General features: G+C 55.9%; 1 protein-coding gene across 7 annotated transcripts in view; it reads left to right on the top strand.

Annotated features, from left to right (window-relative positions):
* The first annotated feature begins 1436 nt into the window (after window positions 1–1436).
* The window catches only part of LOC105494614 (collagen type XVI alpha 1 chain), a 53583-nt gene continuing 27080 nt past the window's right edge, over window positions 1437–27939 (top strand). For 3 of the 7 annotated variants that reach the window (XR_011623714.1, XM_011763180.3, XM_011763181.3), the window contains exons 1-43: window positions 1437–1739; window positions 3364–3470; window positions 5460–5534; window positions 5645–5762; window positions 6929–7052; window positions 7362–7628; window positions 8231–8311; window positions 8443–8568; window positions 9389–9442; window positions 9740–9766; window positions 10306–10341; window positions 11381–11407; window positions 12393–12455; window positions 12738–12779; window positions 12905–12949; window positions 13051–13086; window positions 13471–13533; window positions 13995–14039; window positions 14125–14220; window positions 14413–14451; window positions 15056–15100; window positions 15235–15261; window positions 15778–15888; window positions 16270–16305; window positions 16549–16584; window positions 16663–16773; window positions 17133–17168; window positions 19307–19342; window positions 19451–19495; window positions 19815–19946; window positions 20728–20763; window positions 20914–21021; window positions 21313–21435; window positions 21541–21594; window positions 21797–21838; window positions 22176–22211; window positions 22298–22351; window positions 22543–22611; window positions 24472–24516; window positions 24608–24634; window positions 25405–25464; window positions 25656–25703; window positions 25822–25875. Coding sequence is in view for 6 of the 7 variants with exons in the window: in XM_011763180.3 (XP_011761482.2) it covers window positions 3398–3470; window positions 5460–5534; window positions 5645–5762; window positions 6929–7052; window positions 7362–7628; window positions 8231–8311; window positions 8443–8568; window positions 9389–9442; window positions 9740–9766; window positions 10306–10341; window positions 11381–11407; window positions 12393–12455; window positions 12738–12779; window positions 12905–12949; window positions 13051–13086; window positions 13471–13533; window positions 13995–14039; window positions 14125–14220; window positions 14413–14451; window positions 15056–15100; window positions 15235–15261; window positions 15778–15888; window positions 16270–16305; window positions 16549–16584; window positions 16663–16773; window positions 17133–17168; window positions 19307–19342; window positions 19451–19495; window positions 19815–19946; window positions 20728–20763; window positions 20914–21021; window positions 21313–21435; window positions 21541–21594; window positions 21797–21838; window positions 22176–22211; window positions 22298–22351; window positions 22543–22611; window positions 24472–24516; window positions 24608–24634; window positions 25405–25464; window positions 25656–25703; window positions 25822–25875 (2808 nt within the window). In the remaining variant the exon portion in view is untranslated. Of the gene's footprint in view, window positions 1740–3363; window positions 3471–5459; window positions 5535–5644; window positions 5763–6928; window positions 7053–7361; window positions 7629–8230; window positions 8312–8442; window positions 8569–9384; window positions 9443–9739; window positions 9767–10305; window positions 10425–11380; window positions 11408–12392; window positions 12456–12737; window positions 12780–12904; window positions 12950–13050; window positions 13087–13470; window positions 13534–13994; window positions 14040–14124; window positions 14221–14412; window positions 14452–15055; window positions 15101–15234; window positions 15262–15777; window positions 15889–16269; window positions 16306–16548; window positions 16585–16662; window positions 16774–17132; window positions 17169–19306; window positions 19343–19450; window positions 19496–19814; window positions 19947–20727; window positions 20764–20913; window positions 21022–21312; window positions 21436–21540; window positions 21595–21796; window positions 21839–22175; window positions 22212–22297; window positions 22352–22542; window positions 22612–24471; window positions 24517–24607; window positions 24635–25404; window positions 25465–25655; window positions 25704–25821; window positions 25876–27939 lie in introns of those variants that run through there. The other 4 variants (XM_011763182.3, XM_011763183.3, XM_071097033.1 and 1 more) reach the window with 3 other exon arrangements.

The raw sequence follows: 27939 nt of genomic DNA on the forward strand, positions 1-27939 counted from the left end.
TTCCCACCTCTCCCGAGTGCCCACTGCTGGGGCAGCACCCTCTGGCAGGGCAGGCGGGGCTTGTGCCCACCCACCCCTCAAGCCAGAGTGCTCAGAAGGCCCCACCCCCTCCGCTTCCCGCCTGCTGAGCTCAGCACTTCCCAGGCCCCACCACTGCCACCGCCACATCTGGGCCAGCTCCTCACTGGGACCACAGTGGGGCGCCTCTGTGGCCTGGTTGGGGTTTCCGCTGACTCAGCGCCTCTGGGTCTGGAGACGGGAAATCCCAGGCCGGCCCCCCACAACCTCCCCCTGCATTAGCGTTAGCTGGGGCCACAGGGCTGGGTGCCTTGCTTCCACAGGGCCCCCTTTAATTGGGGACGCTTAGTTTCTCCCTCTTCAGCCCAGCATCTCATGGCCTCTTGAACCTACTCTGTGGATCCTCAGCCTTGGTGCCAGTAAATTTGCTTTTGGTCTACAGGGGGAGGAGACCCTTGGTGGGGGATTCACCTTGGTCAACGGCCCTGCCTCTGGACAGAACTGGAAACATTACCAGCTCCTTCCGCCTCAGAGCTCCAATCTTTCAGCCCAGCTCAATTCCTCTTGCGTCCTTGGACCGTGAATATAAAGCAGGCCCCTCCACAGTTCTGGTATAAAGGCTTGAAATTCAGTCCCGTCCCCTGCCGGGGATCACAGTAATAACGATAATAGCAGCAAATATTTACTGAGCTCCTCTTATGTGCCAGACCATGTGCTAAACGCTTACAGCCTTTGGCCCATTTCCTGCTTACAGCAAAGGTCTATGAGGCACATACTCTCACGATCCCATCTTCCAGATGAGAAAAAGGAGTATGGTTACATAGCACATTTGGAACTGCAAAGCCAGAGTAGGGGCCAGGGATTTGAGCCCTTCCAACCTCATGGAGTAAGGAGGAATAAGGGGACTCCCTCAGTCTCGCTTCTCTGGGAGTCAGGCCAGAGCAGAAGGGGTTAATTTAGCACGGGGGGGGGGGGGGTTGGGGGGGAGGGGATTCCCCCCCTCCTCCCAGTACAGACAGACTTAGGGACTGACTGACTGGGAATGTTAGGCAGAGGAACTGGAAAAAGCTGACCACCAAGGCTTGGGTGGCAGCCACATCATGGGTGCCACGCACTTGGGAGGAGGGTCTCTACCCTTCTCACTCCACCCCTGTCCCTCCCCCGCACCCCCCGCCCCGCAGCCTTCTGGGGGCCCAGCCAGGGACATGGAAAGGGGGGCACTTCAAACTCCAGGCCTGGCTCTTAAAGGGCCCGCAGGAACCCCCTTCCAGGGCAGCTCTGGACACGCAGGGTCCCGCCTAGCTCGAGGCTCGCTCACCTGGCGGTGAGGCAGGAGGGGCGGGCCTGGGAGCTCGGCCAGACCCGGGGCGGGGCTGTGCACCCCGCAGTCCAGCCGCCTCTGCTGCTGCTGGAGCCCCCTCTCGGCCCTCCTCCTCCTCCTCCCTGGCGGGCCAGTCCAGCTGTGTTCCATTAGTGTCCCTGGCAGGTCCCCAGCCCCCTGGAACCGCCCCTCTTCCCCCACCCGGAGTGGCCGGCAGTCCCCGGCAGGCGTGCGCCGGGCCGCAGACAGCCGGGAGAGCTCCAGAGAGTGTCAGGAAGCTGGGGACCTGTGACTGTCAGGGAGAGATGGAGAACCCCCAGCGGGCCTGAGGAACCCAGCCTCTGCTTCCTCCGGCTGCTGCCTGCACTGCTCAGCGAGGTGGGGGGATCCCCGGCCACCGGTAAGTGGGGATACAGTGGGTGGCCTCAGGGCTCTGGGCTGAGAGGCCCTTTCTGCCAGACTTGCTGTGTGACCTGGGGAAAGTGGTATTCCCTCTCTGGGCCTTGGTCATCTTCTCTAGAGCGAGATGAGCTCTAAACTCCATCCTGGTTCTGACTGTCCCTGTGCCCAAATCTACGCCTCTGTATTGGGGTGAGCCATCTCCTTGGAAGCTTCTCTGGCTGTGTCCTTGTAGCCCTCTACTCTGGCTGGAGCCTGAGGAGTGGCGACCAGAGACTAGGAGCCAGAAGGGGACAGGATCACATCCATCCTCACGCCTCCACATGCACCCACATGGCGCCACAACTGGCAGCTCTTCTATTGGCTGGCAGGAGGAAGGCCAGGATAGGGTTTGAGAGCTGGGATGTGTATATCACTAGGATGGGGGATGAATAGGTTGGGGGCACAGTTCTGTCCCAGGGAGAAGGGGGCTGGAGTCCTATCCCAAATATATTGGGGTAAGGGGCCCTTTCTGTTTTCATTTCCTATCCATGATTGAGGGAAGGAAAATTGGATTCCATTAGAGTTGGAAGGAATGCAGTCAGACTTGCATTAGAACTTTCCAACAGGGAGACCTACAGGAGGGGTGGTCATAGGCTGGCTGTGCGCATGTGGGTATGTGCAAGCTGGTGTGTCTGGGTATATCAGCGAACATATGTTTCTGTGAGCATGCCTGTGGGCAGATAGCTTTGTATGCACACTGGTACCACATATGTGTGTCCTTATGTACGTGTACCTGTGCATCTGCGTGTGCTGCGCTGACACATGCATGGCTCTGTGTTTGTGCACGTGAGCTGCCTGTCCTGGGGGAGGCCAGATGATGTATGGCTCTGCTGGCCGCTTGCTGAGCCTGCATTGATTTATCTGGGCCGATCCATCAGGGTTTAATAAAACTAAAAGACATGCATCCATCAGTGGGTGGGGGGGGGGTGGGCAGGAGGAGGTTGGCAATGAGGTCCTGAGCCCTAGAGACCTGCTCTCCTGCCCATTGTCCCCATGGGGAAAGCTTCCTTGGCCCCCCCACAGCCCTGTGGAAGCCTGTGGCCCACAATCTCAGCCCAGTCACCAGCCCCTGACCCTGTGGGTGCCTGGCAGGGCTTCCCGGCCTGAGCTAGGTGCAACTAGTAAAGTATCAGGCTGGTATAAATACCAGGACAGTGCACAAGGTGTTAGACTATTGAAATACTTCCATGCGTCTTGATAAATAGCCTCTGCTTTAAGTCCCCATCACTATTCCAACTTCTCTGGCCTTTTAAGACCTTCTAGACCTCTTCTCAATCCAGCAAGTGTCCACTGGCGCAGCCGGATGCTGCCTGGACACTATTTCAGTGCAGTAGGCAGTTTCTGCATTGCCTGAAAGCTGGTATCCGTGCCATACCGGTGGTTAAATATTTTGAATATCACCTCTGCTCAAATCCTAGCCCAGGGCCTGTGGTTGGGCCTCTGAGAGAGACCGTTGCCTGGCCAGACCTCCTGCCACCCCAATACCAGTGCCTGGGCCCCACGGGCGGGCCACGACTTGCCCACGTGTGGAGTTGTGCTGTGTGAACTCAGAAATCCGCCTTCCCGGTGTCTGTGGTTTTCAGGTGCTGTGGCTGTAGCCGACCTCTTTGGACCAGGATGTGGGTATCCTGGGCTCCTGGCCTGTGGCTGCTCGGTCTTTGGGCTACCTTCAGCCATGGGGCAAATACAGGTGAGATTACACAGGAAAGTCAGAGTATCACAGGCCTGCAACTGGTTTCCTGGGGTGCTGGGGTCCTTGCACATATGTGACCATGTATGTGTGGTCATGTGGGCAATTATAACAGTCTGGGCTCAGGGTGGTCTGAGGTGTTGGCGCCTTCGAGCCTACGTGCGGTGAGCTGGAGAGTGTGTGCACGTGTGTCTTCATATGTTTATGTCTCTGAGCATCTCTCTGTTTGTCTCTTAGACTGGCTCTGTGCATTCGTATGTATTCCTGTGTCTGTGTGTGTAACAGGACAATCCCCCACCCCAATACGTAAGCCAATCCTGTGGACACGTTGCTGGTAGGACCAGTGGGGTGGGGAGGAACAGGCGGTGAACTCTCCCTGCACAAGGACGCCGCCTCCCCAGAGAACCCCAAGTCCCGCTGATCCTTTTCATGGTGGAGACTCCATCCCTTTAGCTCACGTGCTTCTTCTCCTCCACGGCTGGCCCCGAATTTCTAATAAAAGGCCCGCCCCGAGGCCCAGACTCTGGATGAGACAGAGGGTGCAGCTTTCCAGGGCCCAAAGCCAGGGGAAGTTGACCGGGCAACTTGCCTGGCCTTGCTGGGTGCCCTCTGGGCTCAGTAGCTCAGCTGCCTAGCCAAGCAAGAACAGAACTCCTAGGACCCAAATCCAGCTAGGAAAAGCAAAAAAACCAAGAAGCTGAGGTGAAAGGGATTGTGGACCCGGGTGAGTGCGGCTGCCTGCCCCTTGTATGTGCACACATGTGCTTCTGCTTGTGTGTGCGTGAGCTTTGCTCCCTCTCCCTCACTGGGTCCCTTGGGGGGATGGGACAGAGAATTTCAACATCTGTAGGAATCTGGGCCCATTGCCAAGGGGTGAGTCACCCATTGCTGCTGTGATGCTGAAGACAGTGATGGTCTTTCTGACCAGACCTGGGGGAGGGAGAGTCCGGTGGGGTCACTGGGACCGGGCCCCTGGGCCCCAGGATTTCTTCTTCCAGCCAGTCTAGCCAGGGAGTGCAAGGCCAGCTTCTAGGAGCTGTCTGCACTGTCTTCTCCCACCTATCCCTCTGCATTGATGAGAAGGCCTTTTTGATTCTGGCCTCTTTCCTGTTGTAGCACCTCCCCCAACACTTCTGCTCAGTCAACCCCAGGGAGATGGAGGCCCGTGGCTGCCCACCTGTTCTTTCAGGGCTTTGGAAACCTGAATTACGCTATCTCCTTCTCTGGGAGCCCTTACCCATTAATATGCCCTTCCTGGAGCTCCAAGGCCCTGGTGGTACCCTTAAGCTTGTGGTGCCCTCAGACCCTCAGTCTCTTCTCACTGTTTCACAAGGTGGTTATTCAGGTAAATATTCATTCTGTTGGCTCATACTTGTGTCTGGCCTGCTTGTCTGATTTGGACGTAGGAAGTTCCCATTGCTGAGAGCACATGTGCCAGCTGCACATGTCATCCCTTGTGGCATGGGCACCTACAACTCCCACAGGTACAGACATGTACATATAATTGCACATAACACACAGTGTGCATGATTCTGACGTTTCCTTACCCCTGAAGAGCTCCTCTGTCCCCTACCTGGGTGTGCGTCATGGAGGGGCACATGTATAAACACACAGCCCCCCACTCCATCTGTGCTCGAGAGCCACCTAGAGTTTCGTGTATTCTCTCCCTTGCCGGCCTAGCTCCTGACTTGGGAGTGTTGGGAGATTTGGGTTCCTGGAGTTCTGGGCCTGCTCTGTTGTTGGCTCACTTAGTGAGCTTGGCCTGGGCCTCAGTCTCTGGGCCTCAGTCTTCCCAACTGTTTGCTGGGTTGCTGGGCCTCCAGGCTCCCTGGGGAGCCAGGGTCAGAAGGCAGGTGGTGAAGGCAGGATCTAGCTGATGGTCCAGAGTGAGGACTATAAACTTGCTCCCTCCCAGGTTCCCCAAGCGTCCAGCCATGCAGCAACCTTGGCCTGAGCGCACCTAATGCCCCCCTGCCCCTTCTCTTCCAGGTGCACATTGCCCACCTTCACAGCAGGAAGGACTCAAATTGGAACACAGTAGTAGCCTGCCAGCCAATGTGACTGGTGAGCGCCCATCCATCTCATCCCGCCGTCCCCACGACCTTCCTCTGGGAGTGATCTGTACCCCGCTCCGCCTGCTCAGCTGAGCTCTTCACCTGATGTCTCCCCCAAAGGCTTCAACCTCATCCGTCGACTCAGCCTCATGAAGATGTCTGCCATCAAGAAGATCCGCAACCCCAAGGGGCCTCTCATCCTGCGCCTGGGGGCGGCCTCCGTGACCCAGCCTACGCGGTAAAGGCATCCATGCGACCACTGAGAATCAACACTGACCTCAGCCACACTCCTCAGCAACTCTGGATGTGGGGGTTAAACCCAGGGGCCTCTCTGTGGGTCATTTCATCCCACCCCCTGCCAGGAGTCAACCTGGTCTCCACCCCTGGGCTTGCGGGGTGTGCTGAGAGGCGGTACCTGGCAGACCTACCTTCTGTCTTTCCCTTGTCTCTGGCCAGCAGTGGGTGGGAACATGTCTGCATCCTATGGGCACTGTGAGAACACAGGATGTGGGCGGGAACCTGGCAAGAGTCATGTGCGTGTGTGTGTGTGCGCGCGCACATGCATGTGAGTGTGTGCACCATGTGTGTGAAGTCCAAACTCCCACAAGCCCCTGGGTGGTCTGGCCCCTGCTTGCCTCTTCAACCTCAGCTCTCAAAAGGCTCTTTTTTATCTCTTGCTGCTCTAGTCATGCTGAACCCTTTCCATCTTTTTTTCAGCATCTCTCCTTCCACCCTAGGCTCAGTTATTCACCCAGAGTATTCTGGGTTCATTGGAAGTACTTATTCAAATTGCAATGCAATAGCGAAATCGTCATTCTGGGGGTTCTTTGCTCATGGCTTCCCTGCCCCCATCAGACTTGAAGGCTCCATGAAGGCAAGCACTGCCTCTGTATTTTCACAACTGTGTATTTTTTTTTGAGACCAAGTCTTGCTCTGTTGCCCAGGCTGGAGTGCAGTGGCATGATCTTGGCTCACCATAACCTCCACCTCCTGGGTTCAAGCGATTCTCCTGCCTCAGCCTCCCAAGTAACTGGGATTACAGGAGCCTGCCACTACACCTGCCTAATTTTTGTATTTTTAGTAGAGATGGGGTTTCACCATGTTGCCCAGGCTGGTCTCCAACTCTTGGCCTCAAGTGATCCGCCCGCCTCGGCCTCCCACAGTGCTGGGATTACAGGTGTGAGCCACTGTGCCCGGCCTTCACCACTGTTATTCCCAGCAGCCAGACCCATACCTAGCTCACGGAAGGCACTCAGTAAAGGTGTGGAGAGTGAATGAATATATATGATGGAAGGTGTGTGCCTGTGGATGTCTTGGGTAGGCTCAGCAGTCCTGAGGGCCCATAGTGGGCAGCAGTTGGGTCCTCACTGGAGCCTCGGGGCACCCTCCCTGCTCCATCTCCAGACGAGTATTCCCTCGGGGCCTCCCGGAGGAGTTTGCCCTGGTGCTGACACTACTGCTGAAGAAACACACCCACCAGAAGACGTGGTATCTGTTTCAAGTGACCGATGCAGATGGGTATCCACAGGTGAACTTCCCCCGTGCCCTGATTGCTTCTTAGGGCATTGGGTAGTACCAGGCCAGCCCAGCTTTCATCCCGGCTTGTGATTTCTGGGATCTCCCTGCTTCATCCTGTGCCTACCCTCAAGCCTGCCCCCAGCCCAACAATACCTGCCTCATTCTTTCAGGATGTATAGCTCCTTGACCCCAGCCAGCTTTCTTCTCTTCCTGGGCCTCAGTTTCCCCTCCTGTGAAATGAACTCGAGGTCCCTGAATGTGCCTGTGCTGACTCTGGAGCTCTGAATCTCTGTCCTTTCCCCTTCCAAATTCTACCCAGATTTCCCTGGAAGTCAACAACCAAGAGCGGAGCCTGGAGCTCAGGGCCCAGGGCCAGGATGGCGACTTTGTGTCCTGCATCTTCCCAGTGCCCCAGCTCTTCGACCTGCGTTGGCACAAGCTGATGCTGAGTGTGGCTGGACGTGTGGCCTCTGTGCACGTGGACTGCAGCTCAGCCTCCTCCCAGCCTCTGGGGCCCCGGCGACCCCTGAGGCCTGTGGGCCATGTATTTCTAGGCTTGGACGCTGAGCAGGGCAAGCCTGTCTCGGTAAGTGCTAGGTCAGGCCCTGACCTCTGTTCCTGCCTTCTGGGAACCTGAGTGAGCTTCCTGGAATCTGTATTGGAGCAAGTCCTTCTGCTTAGAATCTTCCCCTGCTTTCCTGTTGCCCTCCAAATGCAGCGTAAACATATTCACCCGGCATTCAAGGTCCTTCATGATCTGGTCCTTGTAAGTGTCTGCAGCATTGTCTTCCTTTACCTCTCTCCATGCAGCTCTGCTCTGATCAATTCCATCCTAGCCAACCAGCTCACCGAGTACTTTCACACTGCTGTGCCTTTGCCTACACTGTTACCTCCACCTGGAATGCCTTTCCTTGCATACTCATCTGCTGAGTAGCTACCAGCCCTTCAAAGCCCAGCATGAATGGAACCTCCTCCTCTTTTGTTCCTCTGGGCCTCCTCTCCCTCGCTCCTGTGCGCGCAGTTTTGTTCTGCCTTTGGTGACAGCTCTATTTTTGATGTCTCCCAGGCCAGCCTGGAAACACCCTGAGGTCACATCCTGGGGCGGAGACGTCTCTGTGCCTCCTGGGGGGCCAGGACACAGAGCTATTTGATAAAATGAAGTGAAATTGATGTACGTGTCCCCTGCAGTTTGACCTTCAGCAGGTGCACATCTACTGTGACCCGGAGCTCGTGCTGGAGGAGGGCTGCTGTGAGATTTTACCGGCAGGGGTGAGTGGCCCGGCCCTTGGACTGCCCAGGGACACACTGTGCTGGAGATGAGGGTCTGGAAGGTGATGCCTGGAGGTCTTAGGAGGAGTTTGCTCCTGTACTGACCCTAGCCCTGCTCTTCCACTGAACAGTGCCCCCCAGAGACCTCCAAGGCCCGCCGGGATACCCAGAGCAATGAGCTCATTGAGATCAATCCACAGTCTGAAGGCAAGGTCTACACCCGCTGTTTCTGCCTGGAGGAACCTCAAAATAGCCAGGTGGGTGGGCAGGACAGGAAGATGCCAGCACAGGCAGGTATACGTGAGATACCCCTCCCCTGAGCTGACTGACGTCTGCCACCAGGGTCAGTTGGCCATGGGCCCATGGCAGGAGGGGCACTGGAAGCCCTCCCTATTTGTACACCACCCCTAAATGATTCAAGGAGGCAGAGACAGCCCACTGGCCACCACTGGGTGGCCCTGTGCCCACCTACCTATGGGTGTTGAGAGTGGTACCATCTACCTCTGGCACTGCCTAGACCCTCATGGATGCCATCCAGACTCTTCTGATGAGGGCAGGACTAAGCTTGTCCCTCAAAGGCAGTTTCTCCAGGACAGAGGTACCTGGGATCAGAGGTCAGGTCATACTGCTTCCCCACAGGGATGGCTCAATCTCCTGGGCCCAGGGCCAGCCAGTGCCAGACTGGTTTTACACCCAGCACCGTGGCCAGCTGCCCTGCCCACTCTCAGGTTCTTTAGAGGTGGCACGGAAACCTGGTTCCTCCCTTAGCCCCACCCCCTGGCTGGCAGTCTCCCTGCCCGCCTGGGCATCCTGCCCAGCCTTGGGCTGCAGGAACACAGGATGCCATTGATGCATGGTCCTGTTTGCTCTGACATCACATGGGTGGGTGGGGGAGAAGGAAGGGGACCTGTTGGGGCAGCCGCAGGGGCCTGAGTGGGCCCTCGATGCCCCAGGAGGTGCCAGATGCCAGGCTGAGGGCATACCTGGGGTCCATGCCCCCTGCCTGGGTACCCCTTTCCAGCATGGGCCCCAGAACTTCCCCCTCCTCAAGGATTTCTCTTCGCTCTGTCTGCCCAGGTGGATGCCCAGCTAACGGGAAGAATCAACCAGAAGGCAGAAAGGGGAGCAAAGGTAGAGGTGGGGTGTGGAGGACCCCACATGCCATCAGTCTGCCCTCTGTGCCCCTGTAAACCCCAGGGATAAGGTGCTCCACTCCCACTCTCCTCCCGCCTTTCCCACCTCCTGGACAGAGCTTAGGACATGTAGGTGCCAGCTCTGATCAAGAAGGACGGATGGGGGTGAGACAGATGCAGTGCCTGGCACTCTCTAGAGTGCCCACTCCTGTTGGTTTGGGGGTAGGGGTGTTGGAAACAGTGCTCGGCCTCCTGAGCTCCCTGCCCATTCCCACGCCCCCCACCCTTCCCTCAGGTCCATCGGGAGACAGCAGCCGATGAGGTAAGCCTCCCAAGGGACTGGCAGCAGGGGAGGTGCCAGCGTGAACCCTTTGGACCAGGCTTTGGGCACGGAGCCTCAGCATAGGGGTGCTGGCTGACTACACAGCTCCTGGCATTCCTTGGGGGCCTGATGCTGGGCCCTGTCTGCCCACTGCCTCTCCTTGGGTTGGGGGGTAGGTAGCCCTGGAGGACACTCCTGCTGAGTTGGCAGCAAAGGGCCACAGGCATCATGGGGAGAGCCCAGCCTTCAGTCACGGTGCCCTTGGATTCTGGGCCATACTCTGCCCCAGCATGCTGTGTGACCTAGAGTGTATTGCTATTCCTCTCTGGGCCTCAGTTTCCCCTTCTGAAAAACGACTGTGGGGCTGGGTGGGTGGGAAATGAGGAGTGAGGCTTGTTTTATAGGATTCGTATTTTCAGGGTCCCCTCAGATTCCACTCAAGACATGTGTGATGTTCTGTGGGCCTGATGGTGATGGAGGTGGGGAGGGCTCACTCCAGGGGCTCAGAATTGACCTCTTGGCCTGCTTTTCCCTTTCAGTGTCCACCCTGTGTCCATGGTGCCCAGGACAGCAATGTGAGTGAATGGAGGGTGTGCAGGGTGGAGCGGGCAAGAGCCGGGAGTGGACGTTGCCTAGAGCTGGCTTGGCAGCCTCCTGGGTGAGGACAAGGGGGTCTTTGTACACTTTCATTCTCACTCCCTGCCCATTTCCCAGAGCCGGACTTGACCCCCACTGCCATCCCCACCAAGCCAGGGCTGTGTAGAAGAAAGCCGGTGACCTGCCTTGTCATCTGCAGTGTGTTCGGGTTCAGGGCCTGGGCAGGGGGTGGTGGCCGGCAGGACTGGGGTGGTGGCTGGCAGGACCAGGGCCTTGGTTGCTGATTCCAGCTTTGCACTCCCCACAAGGTCTCCCCCTGCTCTGGTGGAGGCTTCCTGCGTTCTCCTAGAGGCCTAGAGAAGGGGAAGAGCTGGCTCAGCACGCGGCAAGGGCTCCCACAGCATTGGTTCAGGGCCTGCTATCCCTTTCTAGCTGGCCCTGGTCCAGCCTTCCTCTGGGGGTCCAGAAGGGCAAGGAGAGGGGCTCAGTGTGAGGCCACCTGGCACCCAACTGTGCCTCTTCCATAGGCAGCAAGAGTCACCATTTTTCTGTGGTCTAACATTCTGAGTTGACCTCCCACATTGGTCCACCAAGGGCACAACCCTGGCTCCCCTCAGCTCCAAGGCCCCCTGACTTTGAGGGATATCAGGAGTACCTCCTCTGCTCCCCAACCCCTCTTTCAATCCAGTCCCCCACCAAATCTGGTAAGGCTGATGGTCCCCAGATGTGCAGGGGTTACCATGGAAACCAAGCAGCCATGTTATCCCAGCAACTGGGAGGCAGAGCTAACCAAAGCCAGGCAGGTTAGAGGAGGTAGGTTAGACTCTCTGCAAATGTTACAGGCTGAGGAAATGGAGTCCGCTCGCTAGTTTGCCTGGGAGGCAGAGCAGGGACTGGGATACAGGCTGCTGGTCCTGCTATCATGCTGTGTGACCCTGTCTAAATTGCTTGACTTCTCTGGGCCCCTGGTTTTCTCTCTCTACTGGAAGTGTGATGCCCTCTCCTCTGTCCCTTCAGGTGACACTTGCTCCCTCTGGCCCCAAGGTGAGTCCTAATGGAGAACAGGACATTCCTGTCCTCTTTGGCAACCCCAGCCATTCCCACAGCATGTGACCCTGTGGCTGTGTGTTTATATCAGGGCCACCTAAGCCTGTATGTGTGTAGGGTGATTAGGTGTATGCGTGGTAGAGAAAGCAGGGAGTTGTGTGTGTACAAAGATGCTAAGAGCTGCCCTTTTCTGAGACCCTTCTGTGCACCAGGCCCTGGGCCAGAGCTGTGCACATTTGTTACCCTTCTGAACCCTCTCAATACTCAGCCTGCAGCGTGGGTGCTATCATTTTACTTCAGGGGAAACTGAGGCCCAGCTGTGCCCACATATGTCTGACTAGATGTGTTAGAATGATTGTGTATGGGTGTGGCTACATGCATCTTTGGGACACATGTTTGCATATGTATGGTACACAAAGGCTGGAGTTGAACCCGTGTACCTGTGGGCCTAACGAGGCCACAGAGCTTGTGAGTGACGGGGAGGGAAGCTATGCAACTGTGAATTAGGCTTGTATGTGCTGGTCAATACCGTTTTATTGATGAAGAAACTGAGGCTCAGAAAGGTGACATGACCTGCTCTGAGTGACATGCTAACAAGTACAGGGTTTGAAGTCCGGCAGCCTGACACTCAGCCAGCGTGGGTTTCTGCCACCGTGCGTGTGTGTGTCCATACGCCTCCAGCTGTGCTGTGTGTGAGCTGATGTGCTTGGGTACGGGTGTGGGGGATGGGATACCCCCCTTGAGACTGTAGATTTGCCATATATAGTCTCTTGGGGTAGGAGAGCATGTGGATGAATGGGTGTGGAATCCACATGCTTGTGTGTGGTGGGGGGAGGGGCGGGGCAGGACACTGCTCACATGTGTGCGTATTTTTGTACCCATGTGTGGGGGATGGGTGGAGGGGGACAGGGGTGGGGAGAGCTTCCTCGAGGCTCCCATGTGCCCCCTCTGGTCCTAGCTTCCATTCTGGTTTCTCTCTCAGGGAGGGAAAGGTGAGCGGGGCCTGCCTGGTCCACCAGGCTCCAAGGGAGAGAAGGGAGCACGGGTAAGTGTCTCAGCCCTGCCCGTGGCAGGACCTTTGCCAGCTGTGCCCTGGGGTGAGGTGGGATGTGAGCCATCATCTCATCATCCCAGCAGAAAGCCTGCAGCCTGGCCCAGATCAGGGGAGTGGGGTGAGGGCCAGGGTCTTTCTAGGGGTTCAGGTGTGGAAGCCCCTCTTTTCTAGGGATACTTAGGACTATGGGGTTCCCAGGCCGATCCTCCTCACAACACGTCTAGGGGACTTCCCCAGAGTTCCCACCCCTGATCCCTTGTTGCCTACCCTCAGGGCAATGACTGTGTTCGAATCTCCCCGGATGCCCCACTTCAGGTAAGACTTGGAGGTGATGCCTGCTTCAGGGCCAATATGGGGCCAGCCCCTGGGGAGGGGCTGTGGGCTTGGCAGCCCATCAGGTGACCCTCTGCCCCCGCTCAACACCATGTTCCCCTGTTCAGTGTGCAGAAGGCCCAAAGGGAGAGAAGGGGCAGTCAGGAGCTCTGGTGAGTGTGGGATCAGGGATAGGGCAGGGGTGCTGGGTCCAGGGTCCAGCCTTACCCTCCCTTCCTTCCCTCCCTTCTTTTGTCTCCCCTCCTCATCTCAGGGACCCTCAGGACTCCCAGGCTCAACAGGCGAGAAGGTAACAAGCCTGGATTTGGAGGGGCGGGTTCTAGGGAGGTCTGCAGGCTCTACAGCCATGAGCAAGGAGGAATTGGGGTTCTCTTAGGAGAGGATGTCAGTGGGCACAGAGCTGGCAGGACCCTCCTCCCCCGCCCTAGTCATCCTGCCTTGTCCAAATACCCAACCGACCTGGAGGGAAATGCCACAGATTCCCCCAGTGAGTGGCCTGGCTGGTCTGGAAGTTCTTCCTGTTGTCTACCCTCCCGTGGTGATTGAAGCCATTCACTCTCAGGGGAGACAGAGACCAGGGGTCTAGAAGGCAGTTGTCCCTCCCCCAGATGGAGCTGCCCAGCTGTCCCAGGCCTTTCCCTCATCCTGGTCACTGTGCTTCTTCCTTCCCCAGGGCCAGAAAGGCGAGAAGGGCGACGGAGGCCTCAAGGGTGTGCCGGGAAAGCCAGGCCGGGACGTAGGTGCCTGGGACCCCCTTCCCCACCACAACCCCCAGCACGGGGTCTGAGAATGCTGGGATTTAACCTTCGGAATCCAGCCTCCTCCCCTTGCTCACACAGGGTGGGGAGGGGCTGTGCCCCAGGAGGCACAAGCAGGGACAGAAAAGGACCTGAGCCCAGGCCTCCTTACTCCCAGCCTCAGAGCCCCGAACCTCTAACACCCTAAGGTTGACAATGTGCTGACCTCAGGGCACCAGGGTGGGCTCTGGTTTGGGGGAGGGGCGGGAAGGGTGGGACAGGTGGGCATTCACCTCTCCCAGTGGGTACACTGAAACATAATACTCACTAAACATAGTACTACTAACACTCATAGCCCAAAAACTAATGACAGCCTGATCCCGTAATCTCACATGATTAGCGTGCATGATAGCCAGGCCTCAGGGCTGTTTGTACACCCTCCCCCCTTATCCCCCGACAGGGCCGGCCAGGAGAAATCTGTGTCATTGGGCCCAAAGGGCAGAAGGTGAGTTGTGGATGTTTGTGGGGTGGAGATGAGGTGGCAGGGCTGGGGTAGCAGGTCTCTGATGCCCACCTTATGTCTGTGCCAGGGAGACCCTGGCTTTGTTGGGCCTGAGGGGCTGGCAGGAGAGCCCGGACCCCCTGGCCTCCCTGGACCCCCTGGGATAGGACTGCCTGGGACCCCGGTGAGTACCTCCTTGCTTCTCCTGCTGCTGTGTTTTTCTCAGAGACCCCTCTCCCACTCTGGCCAGGGAAAGAAGCGGGGAAGATAAGGCTCTGTCCCAGGAGTCCTGGCTGGAGGAGAGGGTGAGGGTAGATGATCTCGCTGTGGTGAGAGGTCCCTGGAAACTTCCACTTGACTCTGTTTCTGCCCTCAGGGGGATCCAGGTGGTCCACCAGGCCCTAAGGGAGACAAGGTAAGCATAGATGGGAATGCAGTCACATGGGGAGCTCCATGCTTGACAGGAGGAGACAGGAGAAGGGGCCGGGGCAGCTTCCCACAGGGGAAACAAGTCCCAGGGAGGAGGCCAGGCCTTTGGAGGAGGAGGCTGGGCTCGGCTTGGCCAGGCCCCTTGGCGGGGAGTGTCCTGTCCCCATCCCGGTGCTCATTGAGGTTGAAACCTTAGCCTGTGTTCCAGGTATAGGGATGGGCAGGTCTAAGTGTTGTAAAGACCAAAGTGGACTTTGCTGGAGGGCCCGAGCTCATTTTAGGGCCTTGTGCCTGGATGTGCAGAAAGCTCTGGAAATTTCTGTCTGTGATGCTGTGGTTTCCCTGGGGTCGCACGGATCACCTCCTAACCTGTGCACAGTGAAGGGGCACACAGACGCCTCATTTTCTCTCTTCCTTTGAAATGACGTGGGTTAGACATGGAGGGCAGGCAACAGGAACCGACCAAATGGGATGGGGTGATTTGGCAAAGAATGTTCTGCCATCACAGAGGGGCACGGGTGGGGAAAGGGGAATGCACCGAGGTCGCATTGGCCAGGAGGCAACCCCCTTATCCTTTCTTCTGACCACAGGGCAGCTCTGGGATCCCAGGAAAGGAAGGCCCTGGTGGGAAACCTGTGAGTGACTTCAATCCAGTGGGGGAGGGTTGCTCTTCCAAGGCCTCTGGAGGGAGGGGCTAGGTCCTCCAGCCCTCAGTTGGCACACCAGCCCTCTGCCCTGGCACTGATGCCCATTGCCTCTTTTCTAACAGGGGAAACCAGGTGTGAAGGGAGAGAAGGTGAGTCCCAGGCCTGGCTGCCCAGATCGGGGTGGGAATGGGACCCCCCTCTCTGCAAACGACAGTGACCATCAAGGGCCCTAGGCCTAGAGGTGCTGGACCTTCCTCAGGGGCCCCCCACCCTTTCTTCCTCTGATGTCCATGTGCAATGAGGACATAAAGAACCTGGCTTGGGGGTGAGCTGGGTTCAAACCCTGCCTCCACCACACACATGGTTATGAAAGGTCTGAGTCAATTAGCTTGTCTCTTAGCCCAAGTTTCCATGTCTGTCAGTGGGACACAGTCATGTTTCAAGGCTTACAGTGAGGATGTAGTTCTGTGCCGCCCTGGAATCTTGTGGTGAATGAATGAGTCAGTTGAACAGGAAGCCCCAGCGGCATTCCTGCTGTCCACTTTGATGTTGGGGGTGGGGCTCTGGCAGACCCAACGTCTAAGGCTAGTATGTGCAAGAGGCCCCTTGCCTTCCCCGGGGTCTCAGCCCCACCCTGTCCACTTATTGCCTTTCCGTTCTGCTAGGGTGACCCCTGTGAAGTGTGCCCAACACTGCCTGAAGGGTTCCAGAGCTTTGTCGGACTCCCTGGAAAGCCAGGGCCCAAAGGGGAGCCTGGTGATCCTGTATCAGCCAGGGTGAGTGCCCAGGGTGACCACTGAGGGACCTCCCCCAGCACACAAAGAAACCTGGGGGCATGATCATAGAGAGGAGTTGGACAGAGGGACTGTGTACTTCTCATGGCTACAGAGAGATTATGGGCAGAGAGTCTAGGCTCTTATGGTATTAAGGGGTCTGAACCACAGAGCTCAGGGCTGGGCTAGAGTGCCACCTCAGGTCTCCATGGCAACCTCCCAGGACTTTCCAGGAGACTCTAGGATGCCTTTTGGGCAAGCTGGGAGGGAGTCCACCCTTATTGTGAGTGAGGCTGTGTCCTAGGATTGGGTGTGTTTTGGGGGTGGAGGAAAGGAGTGAGCAGGACTGGGTGAGCCCCCTCTCTCACAGACCCCTTCTTTCAGGACCACCCGAAAACTGTCGGACAAAAAGGCGACAGGGTACGTGCGGGAACTTTCCACTGGGGTAACTTAACCTGGCCTCATTCCCTCCCCCGCCATGCTCCTGCTTGTTATGTGGGTTGATGAACTCTGCCTCTGGGGTGCTGGCCTTGAACCCTATGGGACCCCTAGGTGTTTGGATGGTTTGCGTGTGTGACATTGCTGTCCTCGCATATTGCCAGGGAGTTTGGGGGTGCCCCATCGTGCCCTGTCTCAGCCCACAAACCTTTTTTTTCCCTGCAGGGAGACCCTGGCATCCAAGGCATCAAAGGAGAGAAGGTGAGGGAACCCCGCTCTCCTGGTTGCCCTCCTCTGCCTACCTGGGAGTATTTCTGATCCTTCCTCTTCTTTACACAGGGGGAGTCCTGCTTGTCCTGCAGCTCGGTTGTAGGGGCCCAGCATCTTGCATCCTCCACAGGGGCCAGTGGAGATGTGGGCTCCCCTGGCTTTGGTCTGCCTGGCCTTCCGGTGAGTGACTACTTTCTCCCAGTCCAGCCCAGTTCAGCCCATCCTTGCCATACTGGTGATCTCCTTGGCTTTTCAGATCCCAAGTCTCAGGGCAGGGATCAGGAGGGAGCGGAAGAGGCAGGTGTCCCAGGCCTGTCTCCTCGTCCCTCCCTCCGTCCCTGTGCTGCCCCAGGCTCCTTGCCCTGGAACTTCCTCTTAGCACCTCTGGCTTCAGTTGTCTAACTGAAGAAACTGTCCAGCTACCTGAAGGACACAATTCCTATCTTATGTTTCTCTTTCCGGTTGGACACTGGGACCCGGGGAGCCTTGGAGAGGTGGGAGTGGGGAGATGTTGAGACTCTGTCTTGGTTGTTTTTCAGGGGAAAGCTGGGTTGCCAGGGCTGAAAGGAGAGAAGGTGAGACCTGGGTTAGATGTCAGGGACACTGGGGTTTCTAGGCAGGGAGGCAGGGGAGGAGCGGCGCGGGCGGGGAATAAGGGTAATATAAACAAGAGATTCAGACGGTAAATTCACAGTAAAATTAATTTACTAGTGCTTTGCAGACTGGAGTCAAAGAATGTATTTCTGAGAGCCCTCATGTTCTGTAAGATAATTCCTTAGTGTAGGTGTGATGATATTCTAAAACTATTAAGCACATTCAAGATTACTTTATAATATTGACAATATGTAACACTTCTTTATTGCTTATTATGTGCCGGGCACTATTCCAAATCTTGTAAGTGTGTTCACTTGTTTTGTCCTCCCAGTTTTTATGGGGTAGGTGCTCCCTTATTCCCGTTTCACAGATGAGGAAACGGAGGCACAGAAAGGCCAAGTAAATTGCCCAAAGTTACACAGGTGATTGGATGCAGAGCTGGGATTGAGCCCAGGAAGCCTGGCTCCAGAGACTGTAATCTTCATTATGCCGCTGGGTCAATTTCAGTGCCTGTGTTAACGTATCTATTTATGATTGCATTGGAGACAAACGGCAGGCTTTAACTTCTAATGCAGTGTTACCCAAATGAGGGGTTCTGTGGGTGTACGAATGTTCAAGTGTGAGAAACACTGAAGTATGTGTGCAGACTCAACCCTAACAGGGGAAGCCCACGTGTCACATCGCATGTGGGGCCTTTGCACCCCCACCCCGCCTGCCGCCTCTTCCCAGCTTCTCCATCTCAGTCATCAGCTCACAGCCAGCCCCTCAAAGCCCAGCCTTATGGTCGTCCTCAGGTCCTCCACTCCTGACACTGTCCCCTCCTGCCTCTAGCCCCCCAGCGAGCCCTGACAGTTCTGCCCATGAGGGTTCTCTCACTCCTCCACTTCTCTCCATGCCCACCACTGCCATGGTAATCTGCGTTCCCATGGCCTCTCTCCTGCATGGTGGAACCTCCTCGGGCCTGCCCGTGGCCACTGCAGCCCTGCAGCAGTCCAGTTTTCATCTGGTAGTTTTTTTCTGAGACGGAGTCTCACTCTGTTGCCCAGGCTGGAGTGCAGTGGCATGATCGCTGCTCACTGCAACCTTCGTCTCCCAGGTTCAAGCGATTCTCCTGCCTCAGCCTCCCGATTTGCTGGGATTACAGCCGTGCACCACCACACTCAGCTAATTTTTGTAGTTTTCGTAGAGACGGGGTTTTGCCATGTTGGCCACGCTGGTCTCAAACTCCTGACCTCAAGTGATCTACCCTCCTTGGCCTCCCAAAGTGCTGGGATTACAGGTGTGAGCCATCGTGCCTGGCCTTCATCCAGTAGTTTAATGTGGCTTTGTAGAAGAATCAGTATTTCCCTCCTTACAGTCCCTCTGTGACTTACTTTCTACCATAGCTCTGCTGTGCCTCACAGGACCCCGGATGCCCCAGCCCCCATCCTTCCCACATTCATCCACTTCTTCCCCTTCTCTTCTGGTTTACCGTGCTTCAGCCATGTGAACCTTCTTTCCATTATGGAATATGTCTGGACTACTCCCACCTGTCAGATTTTGTACTTGTGGTTCCCACTAGAAACATCTAGAATGTTTTTCCTTTCTACCCTCCCCCTATCCTTTCATTGGATGACCTTATTCTCATTCTTCTGGTAATAATCAGGGTTAACACCTCTCTGACCACCTCCACTTACTCTGTCTCATCACCTTGTTGATTTCCTTCATAGTACTCACCATTGTTTAAAATGATTTAGAAAGTTCTGCATGTGCAAGCTCAACAGGCATTACTGTTTGTGCTGCTCACTGCTGTCTACCCACTGCCTCAGCCCAGTGCTCCGTGTATAAAGGTGTCCAATGAAAGGCTGTTGGAAAAATGCATTCATGATTTTTGTGTTCTGAGCCAGGGCTGAGGGTGGACTGGATTCCATGAGGTGAGGCTGGGAGCAGAAATAGGGCTTCTAGCCCCTGGCTGGTCACAGACTCCCTTGGGGACCTTGGAGAAAGCCCTCTTCCTCTCTGGACGTGAGAGGGTAGTCTGGACATCCAAAGGGGCTGCTTTTATAGTTTTGGGTTTGCAATTGCTCTGGCACCTAGACTGCATCCCCTCTTCAATCATGGCTTTTGTGCTTTCTCTCAGGGTAACTTCGGGGAGGCAGGGCCAGCTGGCAGTCCAGTAAGTATGTTTGGGATGGCAACAGCTTGGGAGAGGACAAGGTGGGAGGGGCTGACAGGCATGGCCCCGGCAGCTGCTGGGCATTACCTGGAGCGTCTTAACATGCAGGGGCCGCCAGGACCGGTGGGACCAGTAGGCATCAAAGGGGCGAAGGTGAGTCTGGGGACATTCTCTGTGCTGCAGCCTGGGTGAGCTTCCTAGACAGACACTCATCTTGCTCGACTTCAAACCCTCTGGGGCTCCTTGCTGTCTGTTAGGCAGAGTCTGACTCCTTGGCAAAGCACGAGACCCCTGATCACTCAGCTCCACCTTTGTTTCTTTCCTGTTTTCCCTTCATCTTTCCTGAGATAACCCCTTACCCAGCAGAGGTGCAGTGTCAGACCCAGTGACATTCCCCAGCCCTAGATTCCAAACCTGGCTCAAATGCACTAGGGCCTGGAGGACCCCCTAACCCAATGTCCTTGCCTGGCAGGGGGAGCCCTGTGAGCCGTGTCCAGCCCTGTCCAACCTTCAGGATGGGGATGTCCGTGTGGTGGCCTTGCCTGGCCCATCCGGAGAGAAGGGGGAACCTGGGCCTCCAGGCTTTGGCTTGCCAGGAAAACAGGTGAGGTGGGATATAGGCAGGGGCCTCTGGAGGGGGATGCAGGCAGGGCTTAGGACAGGGGAGGGGTCCTGCCTGGGTCTCTTGACTCCCTGGGCAGTTGGGGGTAGTGGGGAGGGTGTGGCGGGGTCAGAGCCTCTGTCTCCAGAAGGAGCTGCCCTCACAGGTCTCTGCCCTTTATCCTGGGACAGAGTATGTCAGAGTGGGCAGAAAGAGCGCCATCCTAGGACCAGAGAGACCTGGGTTCCAATCTTAGCTTTGCCTCTTACTAAGTCTTTGACTTGAGCAAGTCACTTCTCTCCACCTCTGTTTCTTGCACAGAGTAAAGCCTAGTAATGACATGTGTGAAGTGCTTAGCAGCACACCATGGGCACTGGGGAAATGGCAGTTACCACTGTGGTTATTATCACTGTTACTGCTTTCATAGTAATGGCCAGCACTGCCACAGTGGACACTATGTGCCAGGCACTGCTGCACACGACATATTCGCTTGTCTAACCTCACAGGATCCTTATAGGGCAGAAGCCTATACTATTTTTATCATCCCCATTTGACAGCTGAAGAAACTGAGGTACAGAGATAGATGAGCTAATTTGCCCATGTCACCCAGGCAAGGAGTCTGGCACAAATCTCTCCTCTGACCCTGGGCAATAATGCTTCACTAGCACGAAAGCAGAGATTTGGTTTTGTTTATTTACTGTTGTATGCCCCAAACTGATGTGGTGCCAGGCACTTCAGGGTGGCTGGTATGAGTGAGCGGGTGCTGGAAATTCTTTCTCTTCAGGGCAAGGCTGGAGAGCGTGGACTGAAGGGGCAGAAGGTGAGAGGGCCTCTGTGGGCATGGGGGTGGGCACAGCATCCTCTCAGATCCCCTCCTTGCCTCCTTTTCCTCCTTCCCTAGCCCTAAACCCTCAGCCCCAGCAAAGGACCGTGAGTCAGCCTTGCCTTCCTTGAACTCCGCTCCTTACAGGGTGATGCTGGGAATCCCGGAGACCCTGGAACGCCGGGAACCACAGGGCGGCCAGGACTGTCAGGAGAACCTGGAGTTCGAGGCCCTGCGGGGCCAAAAGGAGAAAAGGTTAGTCAGGTGGGGTGGTTGGGGTCAGGGGAGTTTGCTGCATAAAAAAATCAGGTGGCGCACCAGTGAGGGAAGGACTGCAGGGCCAGGTGGGGCCTTAACGGCTGTCAGAGTCACTGAGTGGAGGCTCCTCGGGGCTTCTCCTCTGCTAGGAGTGTCAGGGGCCTGTTTTGATTTCCCAGGCTGAGGTGGGAGCATTCAAGGGGCAGAGTGTTCAGAGGGGTGCAGGGTATCCTGGCCTGGGTGCCAGCGCTGGCTCATGGGCTCCAGGCTGTACCCATCTTTGACCAGGGTGATGGCTGCACTGCCTGCCCCAGCCTGCAGGGGACAGTGACAGATGTGGCAGGACGGCCTGGGCAGCCCGGCCCCAAAGGAGAACCGGGTCCCGAAGGCGTGGGCCGACCTGGTAAACCCGTGAGTTGCCTGCCCTCTGGCCCTTCCCTGCCTGGGCTTTGCCTCCTCTCCCTTCTGTCCCCCTTTCCCCTGCAGGGACTCCATGGGCCACCTTGTGCCTTTTAGGGCCAACCCGGTCTACCAGGAGTTCAAGGGCCCCCAGGTCTGAAGGGCATGCAGGTATGTGTGAGTCTTGGGGCCCTGGGCTGCAGCTATGTGAGGGCAAGGGGTGGGATAGACCGATCCATGGGGGCAGTGGGCCTGGAGTGGGAAATGGAGGCAGGGTGCAGGGCAGGGAGAAGCTGGGGGAGAAGGGGCTGGGGAGAAGGGTGAAGGGTGACTGGGGAACCTCGAGCCAGGGACTGTCCTTCTGCCTCTTCAGGGAGAGCCAGGGCCTCCAGGAAGGGGAGTCCAGGGACCCCAGGTGAGTCTCTAGCCTTGCCTTTGCCTGTCCCCTCAACACTTCTATTAGCCAACTACCTAATTCCATCCACTCCCAAACTGCAGGGCTCTGCCTGCCCCCAGATGCACAGGACTTAGTTCTGGGACCAGGAGTCAGGCCATAACCCTGGCCTGCTGTTGCTTCTGTCAGGGACTTGCCTTTGACCCCAGCCTCTCTGACCCTCAGGGTCTCCTTGGGGAGCTCTTCTGAATTTGGGCTGGTAGATGCCCCACCCAGACCAGGTCTGCCGGTGTGGCAGGGCCAGAGGAACAGGTTGGCTGTGGCTGCTGTGTGCTAATCTGCCCTTTCTGACTTGCAGGGGGAGCCTGGAGCCCCGGGTTTGCCTGGCATTCAGGTACGTCTGCCTGAGTCCTGGAGGAGGATAGCAGGCGAGAGGGCCATTCTAGGATATGGGTTAACTAACTGTGCTTCCATCTGCAGGGACTTCCGGGACCTCGGGGACCACCTGGCCCCACTGGAGAGAAGGGTGCCCAGGTGAGCTTCTGCCTCCATGGGCATTGGGCCTGCAGTATTCCAGAGTGTCCCAGCAGCAGGCACAGGGGACACAGGGGCCAAGTGCTGCCTATCAGAGGGCTGCCTAAGACCTGTCGGGATGTGTCTTACCTGCTGAGTTGGAGCTGGCTTCCAATTCTGCCCCTGCAACCTTTGTACCCTCTCTTACACAGGGATCTCCAGGGGTGAAAGGAGCCACCGGACCCGTGGGACCTCCTGGGACCAGTGTCTCTGGGCCTCCAGTAAGTCTTCTCTGTGCTCCATTCTGGTGGTGTTGCTGGAACCAAGGATGTTTCTGCTGGGAAGAGGGCATGGAGCTGACCCTGCCCATCCCAGCAGCACAGGGCATGGGAGGAGAGAGGCCTCAGCCCAGCCTCAGACAAGGAAGACCTCACTCCTTTAAGGGAATGCTTGAATAATACAATAATGTTCACCACCATTTTTTGAGCAGTGATCATGCTGAGGTCCTGTGCTAAGCTCTAAACACAGAAATTCATGTCATCCTCACATCAGCCCTGTAAGGGAACTCACTTCATAGATCAGGAAATTGAAGGTCAGAGGGTGAGGAGGCAGAGCCACGGACTTCAACCTAGGCCTGTCTGACTCAAAGCCCATCCCTAGTCATTAGGGACATGTGAACCGGTGCTGCCCAGTACAACTGTCTATGAGGATGGAAACGCTGTGTTCGGCACAACCACAGGTGGCTGTTGAGCGCACCTGAAATGCAGCTAGTGTGACTGAGGAACTCAATTTTAAGTGACATTTAATTTTAATTAATTTAAATTTAAATAGCCCCATGTGGCTATGGACTACGGTATCAGACAGCACAGATCCAGACCAGCAACTACTTCCAGTGTAATTGGAAAGGCCTTCCCTTTGTACTATTCCCCCAGTGGCTCCCGTGTTTTAAAAGACGTGTCTATTGAACAAATTGCACGGATTAAGTAATCATAAGTGCATTTTCTCATTTTTAGTCATCAAAGACCTGTGTAGTCGTCAGCTTCTACTCCACATGAACCTGCTAGAATTTTACCAGATAATCTAATTGCAGCCTAAATCAAAGGCATGCTACCTTTCAGCCAGTCTGTTCCATGCCAGGTGGTGGGCAAATGCATAATTTGTCTTGGGCTTTTGTTAATGTTAAAAATAGCCCAGTGAACTGTATCCTCTTCTATCTTTGCGGATCCCTGGAGAAATTCTAGTTCCAGTTTGGGATTCACTGATAGGAGAGTGCACCAACGTCCAAAGCGGGCGGGGACTCGCCCAAGTCCACACAGCCAGTCTCTATTGCCCCGCAGAGCTGGACAGCCAGGATTCCTGCCTGTCCCAGGGAGCCCCAGGGCAGAATGAAAGACGTGGGCCAGGTCCTCAGGGAGCTTCAAGTCCCAAGTGTGAAGGTGGAGGAGCCCACATGAAGGAGCTATGGGAACGCCCTGTGTGGCCAGGCTGGCCTCTCCTGGCCTGAGCAGACTCCATGCCATTGTCCAAGCTGCTTGCCTTTCCAGGAGAATGTTCCAGACCTCTCCTCATGCTGAATTCCATCCAGCAGGCTTCTCGTCCTCAGCCGCACACTTGCTAGGGGTGTGACCTTAGGCAAGTGACAGCTTCTCAAAGTCTCCAGTTTTTTGTGGATAAAAAAGGGGCTGAAATCCCCTTCTCCCAGTTAGGTCAACAGACACAACTTTTGTGATAGGGAGAAAGTGTATCAAGCACTAAAGAGAGAGAGGAGAGAGCAGAGACTTCAGGCTACACACGCCTGGCTGCAGCTGGCTGCTGGGTCTATCATGAAGTTTCTTTAAGGCTCAGTTTCCTCACCTGAAAACCAGAACAATACCGTCCTGCTGGACTGGGAGAGGGGATTCCATTCAATGTTCCCTGACGGGTACTTGGCCTGGTGGCTGGCACCCAGATGTGCTCAGGAAATGCCAGTCTTCTTCCTTGTCCGGCACCTCAGTCTGCTCCTCTGGAACGTGGGTCCTGGGCCCTGGGTGCCAGAGGAGCCTGGCGCTGCTTCTGTTTGTCCTACAGCCCCTTTCTGCAGCAGGCCAGATGGCTGGCCGCTGCCCAGTCTCACCCTCTGACTCTGGGCTCTCTCCCTTCAGGGCCGTGATGGGCAGCAAGGACAGACGGGACCCAGAGGGACACCAGTGAGTACAGTGTCTCGGGACAGCAGGAAGCCATGGCTGGCCCTGCCTCGGCACCCATATCTGCTCACCTTTCTGTGTTTCTTCCCTGCAGGGTGAAAAGGGACCACGAGGAGAGAAGGTGAGTTCCAAGGGCCTGTGACCCATACGCTGGGGGGTTAGCAGCCCCTCCAGCCTTCCCACCACGAATCAGGGGAGCCTGTGCACATGAAGCTGCCTTGGACTGGAGGATGGGGGTGGAGGAGGCATCCTGGACTCCTGAAATGCAGCTAGTGTGACTGAGGAACTCAATTTTAAGCTCCCTGGTTCCAGGGGCTCCACATATCCCTAACTTCACCTGGTTGCTGGCCTGAGACTCAACCAGGATTATGGGAGACTGGAAAACTCCAAGGTCCCCTTAGGAGGGCAGCTGCATTTTCAAATGGGGGCTGAGTCAGAGGATGGGGCAGGAAGTGAGCTGGGAAGGACTAGTGGTGAGAGGGCAGAGAGGTGAGGGGCCCCTGAGAGAAGGGCATGGAAGCCAGGGGAGCGGGGCTGCAGTTGTACTGAAGATGAGATTACCTGCATGGCAGCAGACAAGGTTATAACTGATGACTGTAACAGCAGGACCATGGTTTGCTGAATAATCTCCATGCGACAGGACCCCTGTATACACGAATCCATTTTGTCTTCCTGAGACTCCGTGCGCCTGCAATGACTGTTCCCATTTTACAGGCGAGGAGGCTGAGGTGCAGAGAGGTTGAACAGGTTGCCCAAGGGCAACATCATAAGAGGCCGATCCTGGATTGAAACCCTGGCCTCTCCATCTCTAGAGCCCCATGCCTCTCGGATGTCCATTTCAAGAGGCCCTTTGTCTTCGTCCATGTCTCACAAAGGCTCTTGTCTTTTCAGGGTGAGCCAGGGGAGTGCTCCTGCCCCTCTCGAGGAGACCTCGTCTTCTCTGGCATGCCGGTAAGTGGCACTGTGAGAGCCTTCCCCCAGCCCGGGGGAGAGGAGCAGCTTCAGCCTCGTCTGGTGCCCAGTGTGCAAGGGCTCTGCAGGGCCGCACACCCCAGCCATCCGCCTCCCCACGCAGCCCCGCGCTTGGTGTAGACGTTGCCTATAACCTCTCCCCTTCTTTTGCGACCCCCACTCCCACCCAGGGTGCTCCGGGACTTTGGATGGGCAGCTCCTGGCAGCCGGGCCCGCAGGTGTGTCGCTTGTCTCCTCTTGTCCGCCAGCACCCCACGGCTTGTCCACCCTAAACAGCTGCTCTCAGCCATGGGGCAGAGCTCTTTGCTGGCTCTGACTCTTCCCTCTCTCCCTCAGGGTCCACCAGGTATTCCTGGACCACCAGGCCCCCCTGGAGTGCCCGGGCTGCAGGTAAAGGGGGAGAAGAGAAGGAGGAGTTTGGGTGGCAGAGCTCATGCGGTCAGGGTGGCTGCTCCAGGCTGGACCCCAAGGACGCTTCTCCCCCACCCCAAAAACACAGACATGCCATTTCTCACTCCTCTATTCAGCTGCCTACCAGGGTGGCAAGGAGGGCCCACTGAGCCTCTCGGCCAGGCTCTGCACTCCCAGCACGGTTTCAAGGAATGCCCTGTTGCATCAGCTGTCAGGAATCCACAATCTGGGTCAGATAAAAATCCCTTACCCTGGTACAGAGCCCGGCCCACTGTTTTGGAGCAGCATTCAACACTCATTCATGCAACACGTGTTTTTGCACATTTGCTATTTTTCCAGCACTGTTTTAAGTGCTGTGAATACAGTAGTGGCTAAAAATAAAAGCCCCTGCCCTCTTGGAGCTTATATTCAGTAGGAAAGACAGACAATAAGCAAGATAAATAAATAAAATATAGTGTGTTAGAAAGTGATATGTACGAAGGAGACCCCCTATCTCCTTAGAACTCCCTACACCCTCCTTATCCTCTAACCCTCTATCAGATTAATGTACTGAAAAGAAGGTAACGTTTGAATCAAAACTGAAAGGAGATGAGGAGAGAAGCTGTGAGGGAGAGGCTTTGTGGCAGAGAAAGCAGCCAGTGCAAAGGCCCAGAGGTGGGAATGTGCCTGATGTGTTTGGGGAATTGCAAGGAAGCCAGAGATAGTGAGGGGAGAGCATTAGGAGCCAAGATCTGTGTGACGCTGTGAATAAAGGGTACATTCCAGAGCCAGGCAGCCTGAACTTGAATCCCGGCTCTGCCTTGTGCTAGCTGTGTGATGGTAGGCAAGTTCCTTAACCTCTCTGTGTCTCACTGCCCTCTTCTGCTAAGTGCACCTAACTCATAGGGCTTTTGTGAGTATTAAACAAGTTAATGCATGTGAAGTGTATAGAATTGTGCCCATGACTGTTATATATTATTTATATGACAAATGCTTAGAAAGCATTAGCTATCATTATTATGATGACGAGTACTATTATTATTTTACATCCATTCTTTCATTCATTTGAGCCTTACATAAAAAGCCCCAACAGGAAGGCAGTGTTATTATTCCTAAGTCACAGCTGGACAAGCTGAGGCTCTGAGAGACGAAGTATCTTGTCTAAGGCCACCGAATTAGGAATTGACAATGCTGGACTAGGGCTTCCCCATGCAAGGCCCTTTTTGCCTTCTTCTGATGCCTTTCAGGACAATTCCCAGTGGTTTGCATACCAAGCCATGTTTTCCAGAGGTTCTAGGTGGCATAGACACCACCGTCTGTGTGTCTGGCTCCCAGCTCCTAAGAGAGTGATTCTCACCTGAAGAAGCAGGGCAGCATCACAGGGAAGCTTTTTACAAGCTACTCCTCCTTGCCCCAATGATTTGATACATTTCGTATCTTCCCTCCCTGCTCCCGCTACCTTGGCACACCTCCCCTGCCACTGTGGGCTGGGAGTCTGCTCTAGTGAGCCACTGTTGCTGATGGGAGTCTCTGCCAGGATCCCAATTCTCTCTACCCCAGTGGAAGTGCTGAACTAGAGCCCAGGCCACAGATTTGCAGCCACACATTTGCCGAGTGTCTGGGGCTTCCTGCCACACTGCCAGGAAACAGGATTCTGTCTGCAGAGGGCTTGCAGTTTCCTTGGGGAAGCATAAGAGTCATTTCAAAGTGACCCATTAATAAGTGAGAGCTGATGTAGCGTGAACCCTGCCAAGACATGCTGGGGAATGAGGCAGAAAAGAGTGACTGCTGAGTCTGGTCCCAGGCACCAGAGTCCTCGCCTAGTGCCAGCGCGTGAGACCAAGCCGAGGCTGCTGCTGACAGGCACCTGCCCCATGCCAGGTGGGATCCAGAAGGGCCGAGCAGCTCCTTTATTGAAGTATAGACACAGGCTCAGGGATGTACAGCACTTACTCATCCAAGGCCGTATAGTCCCAGTGCTTAGTTATCTCATTTCATCTCAATCCATTTCACAGAGGAGGAAGCTGAGGCACTGAGGTCAAGAAAGTTGCCTGAGGCAACTAG

This window comes from Macaca nemestrina, chromosome 1 (genome assembly GCF_043159975.1).
Source record: "Macaca nemestrina isolate mMacNem1 chromosome 1, mMacNem.hap1, whole genome shotgun sequence".
NCBI lineage: Eukaryota > Metazoa > Chordata > Mammalia > Primates > Cercopithecidae > Macaca > Macaca nemestrina.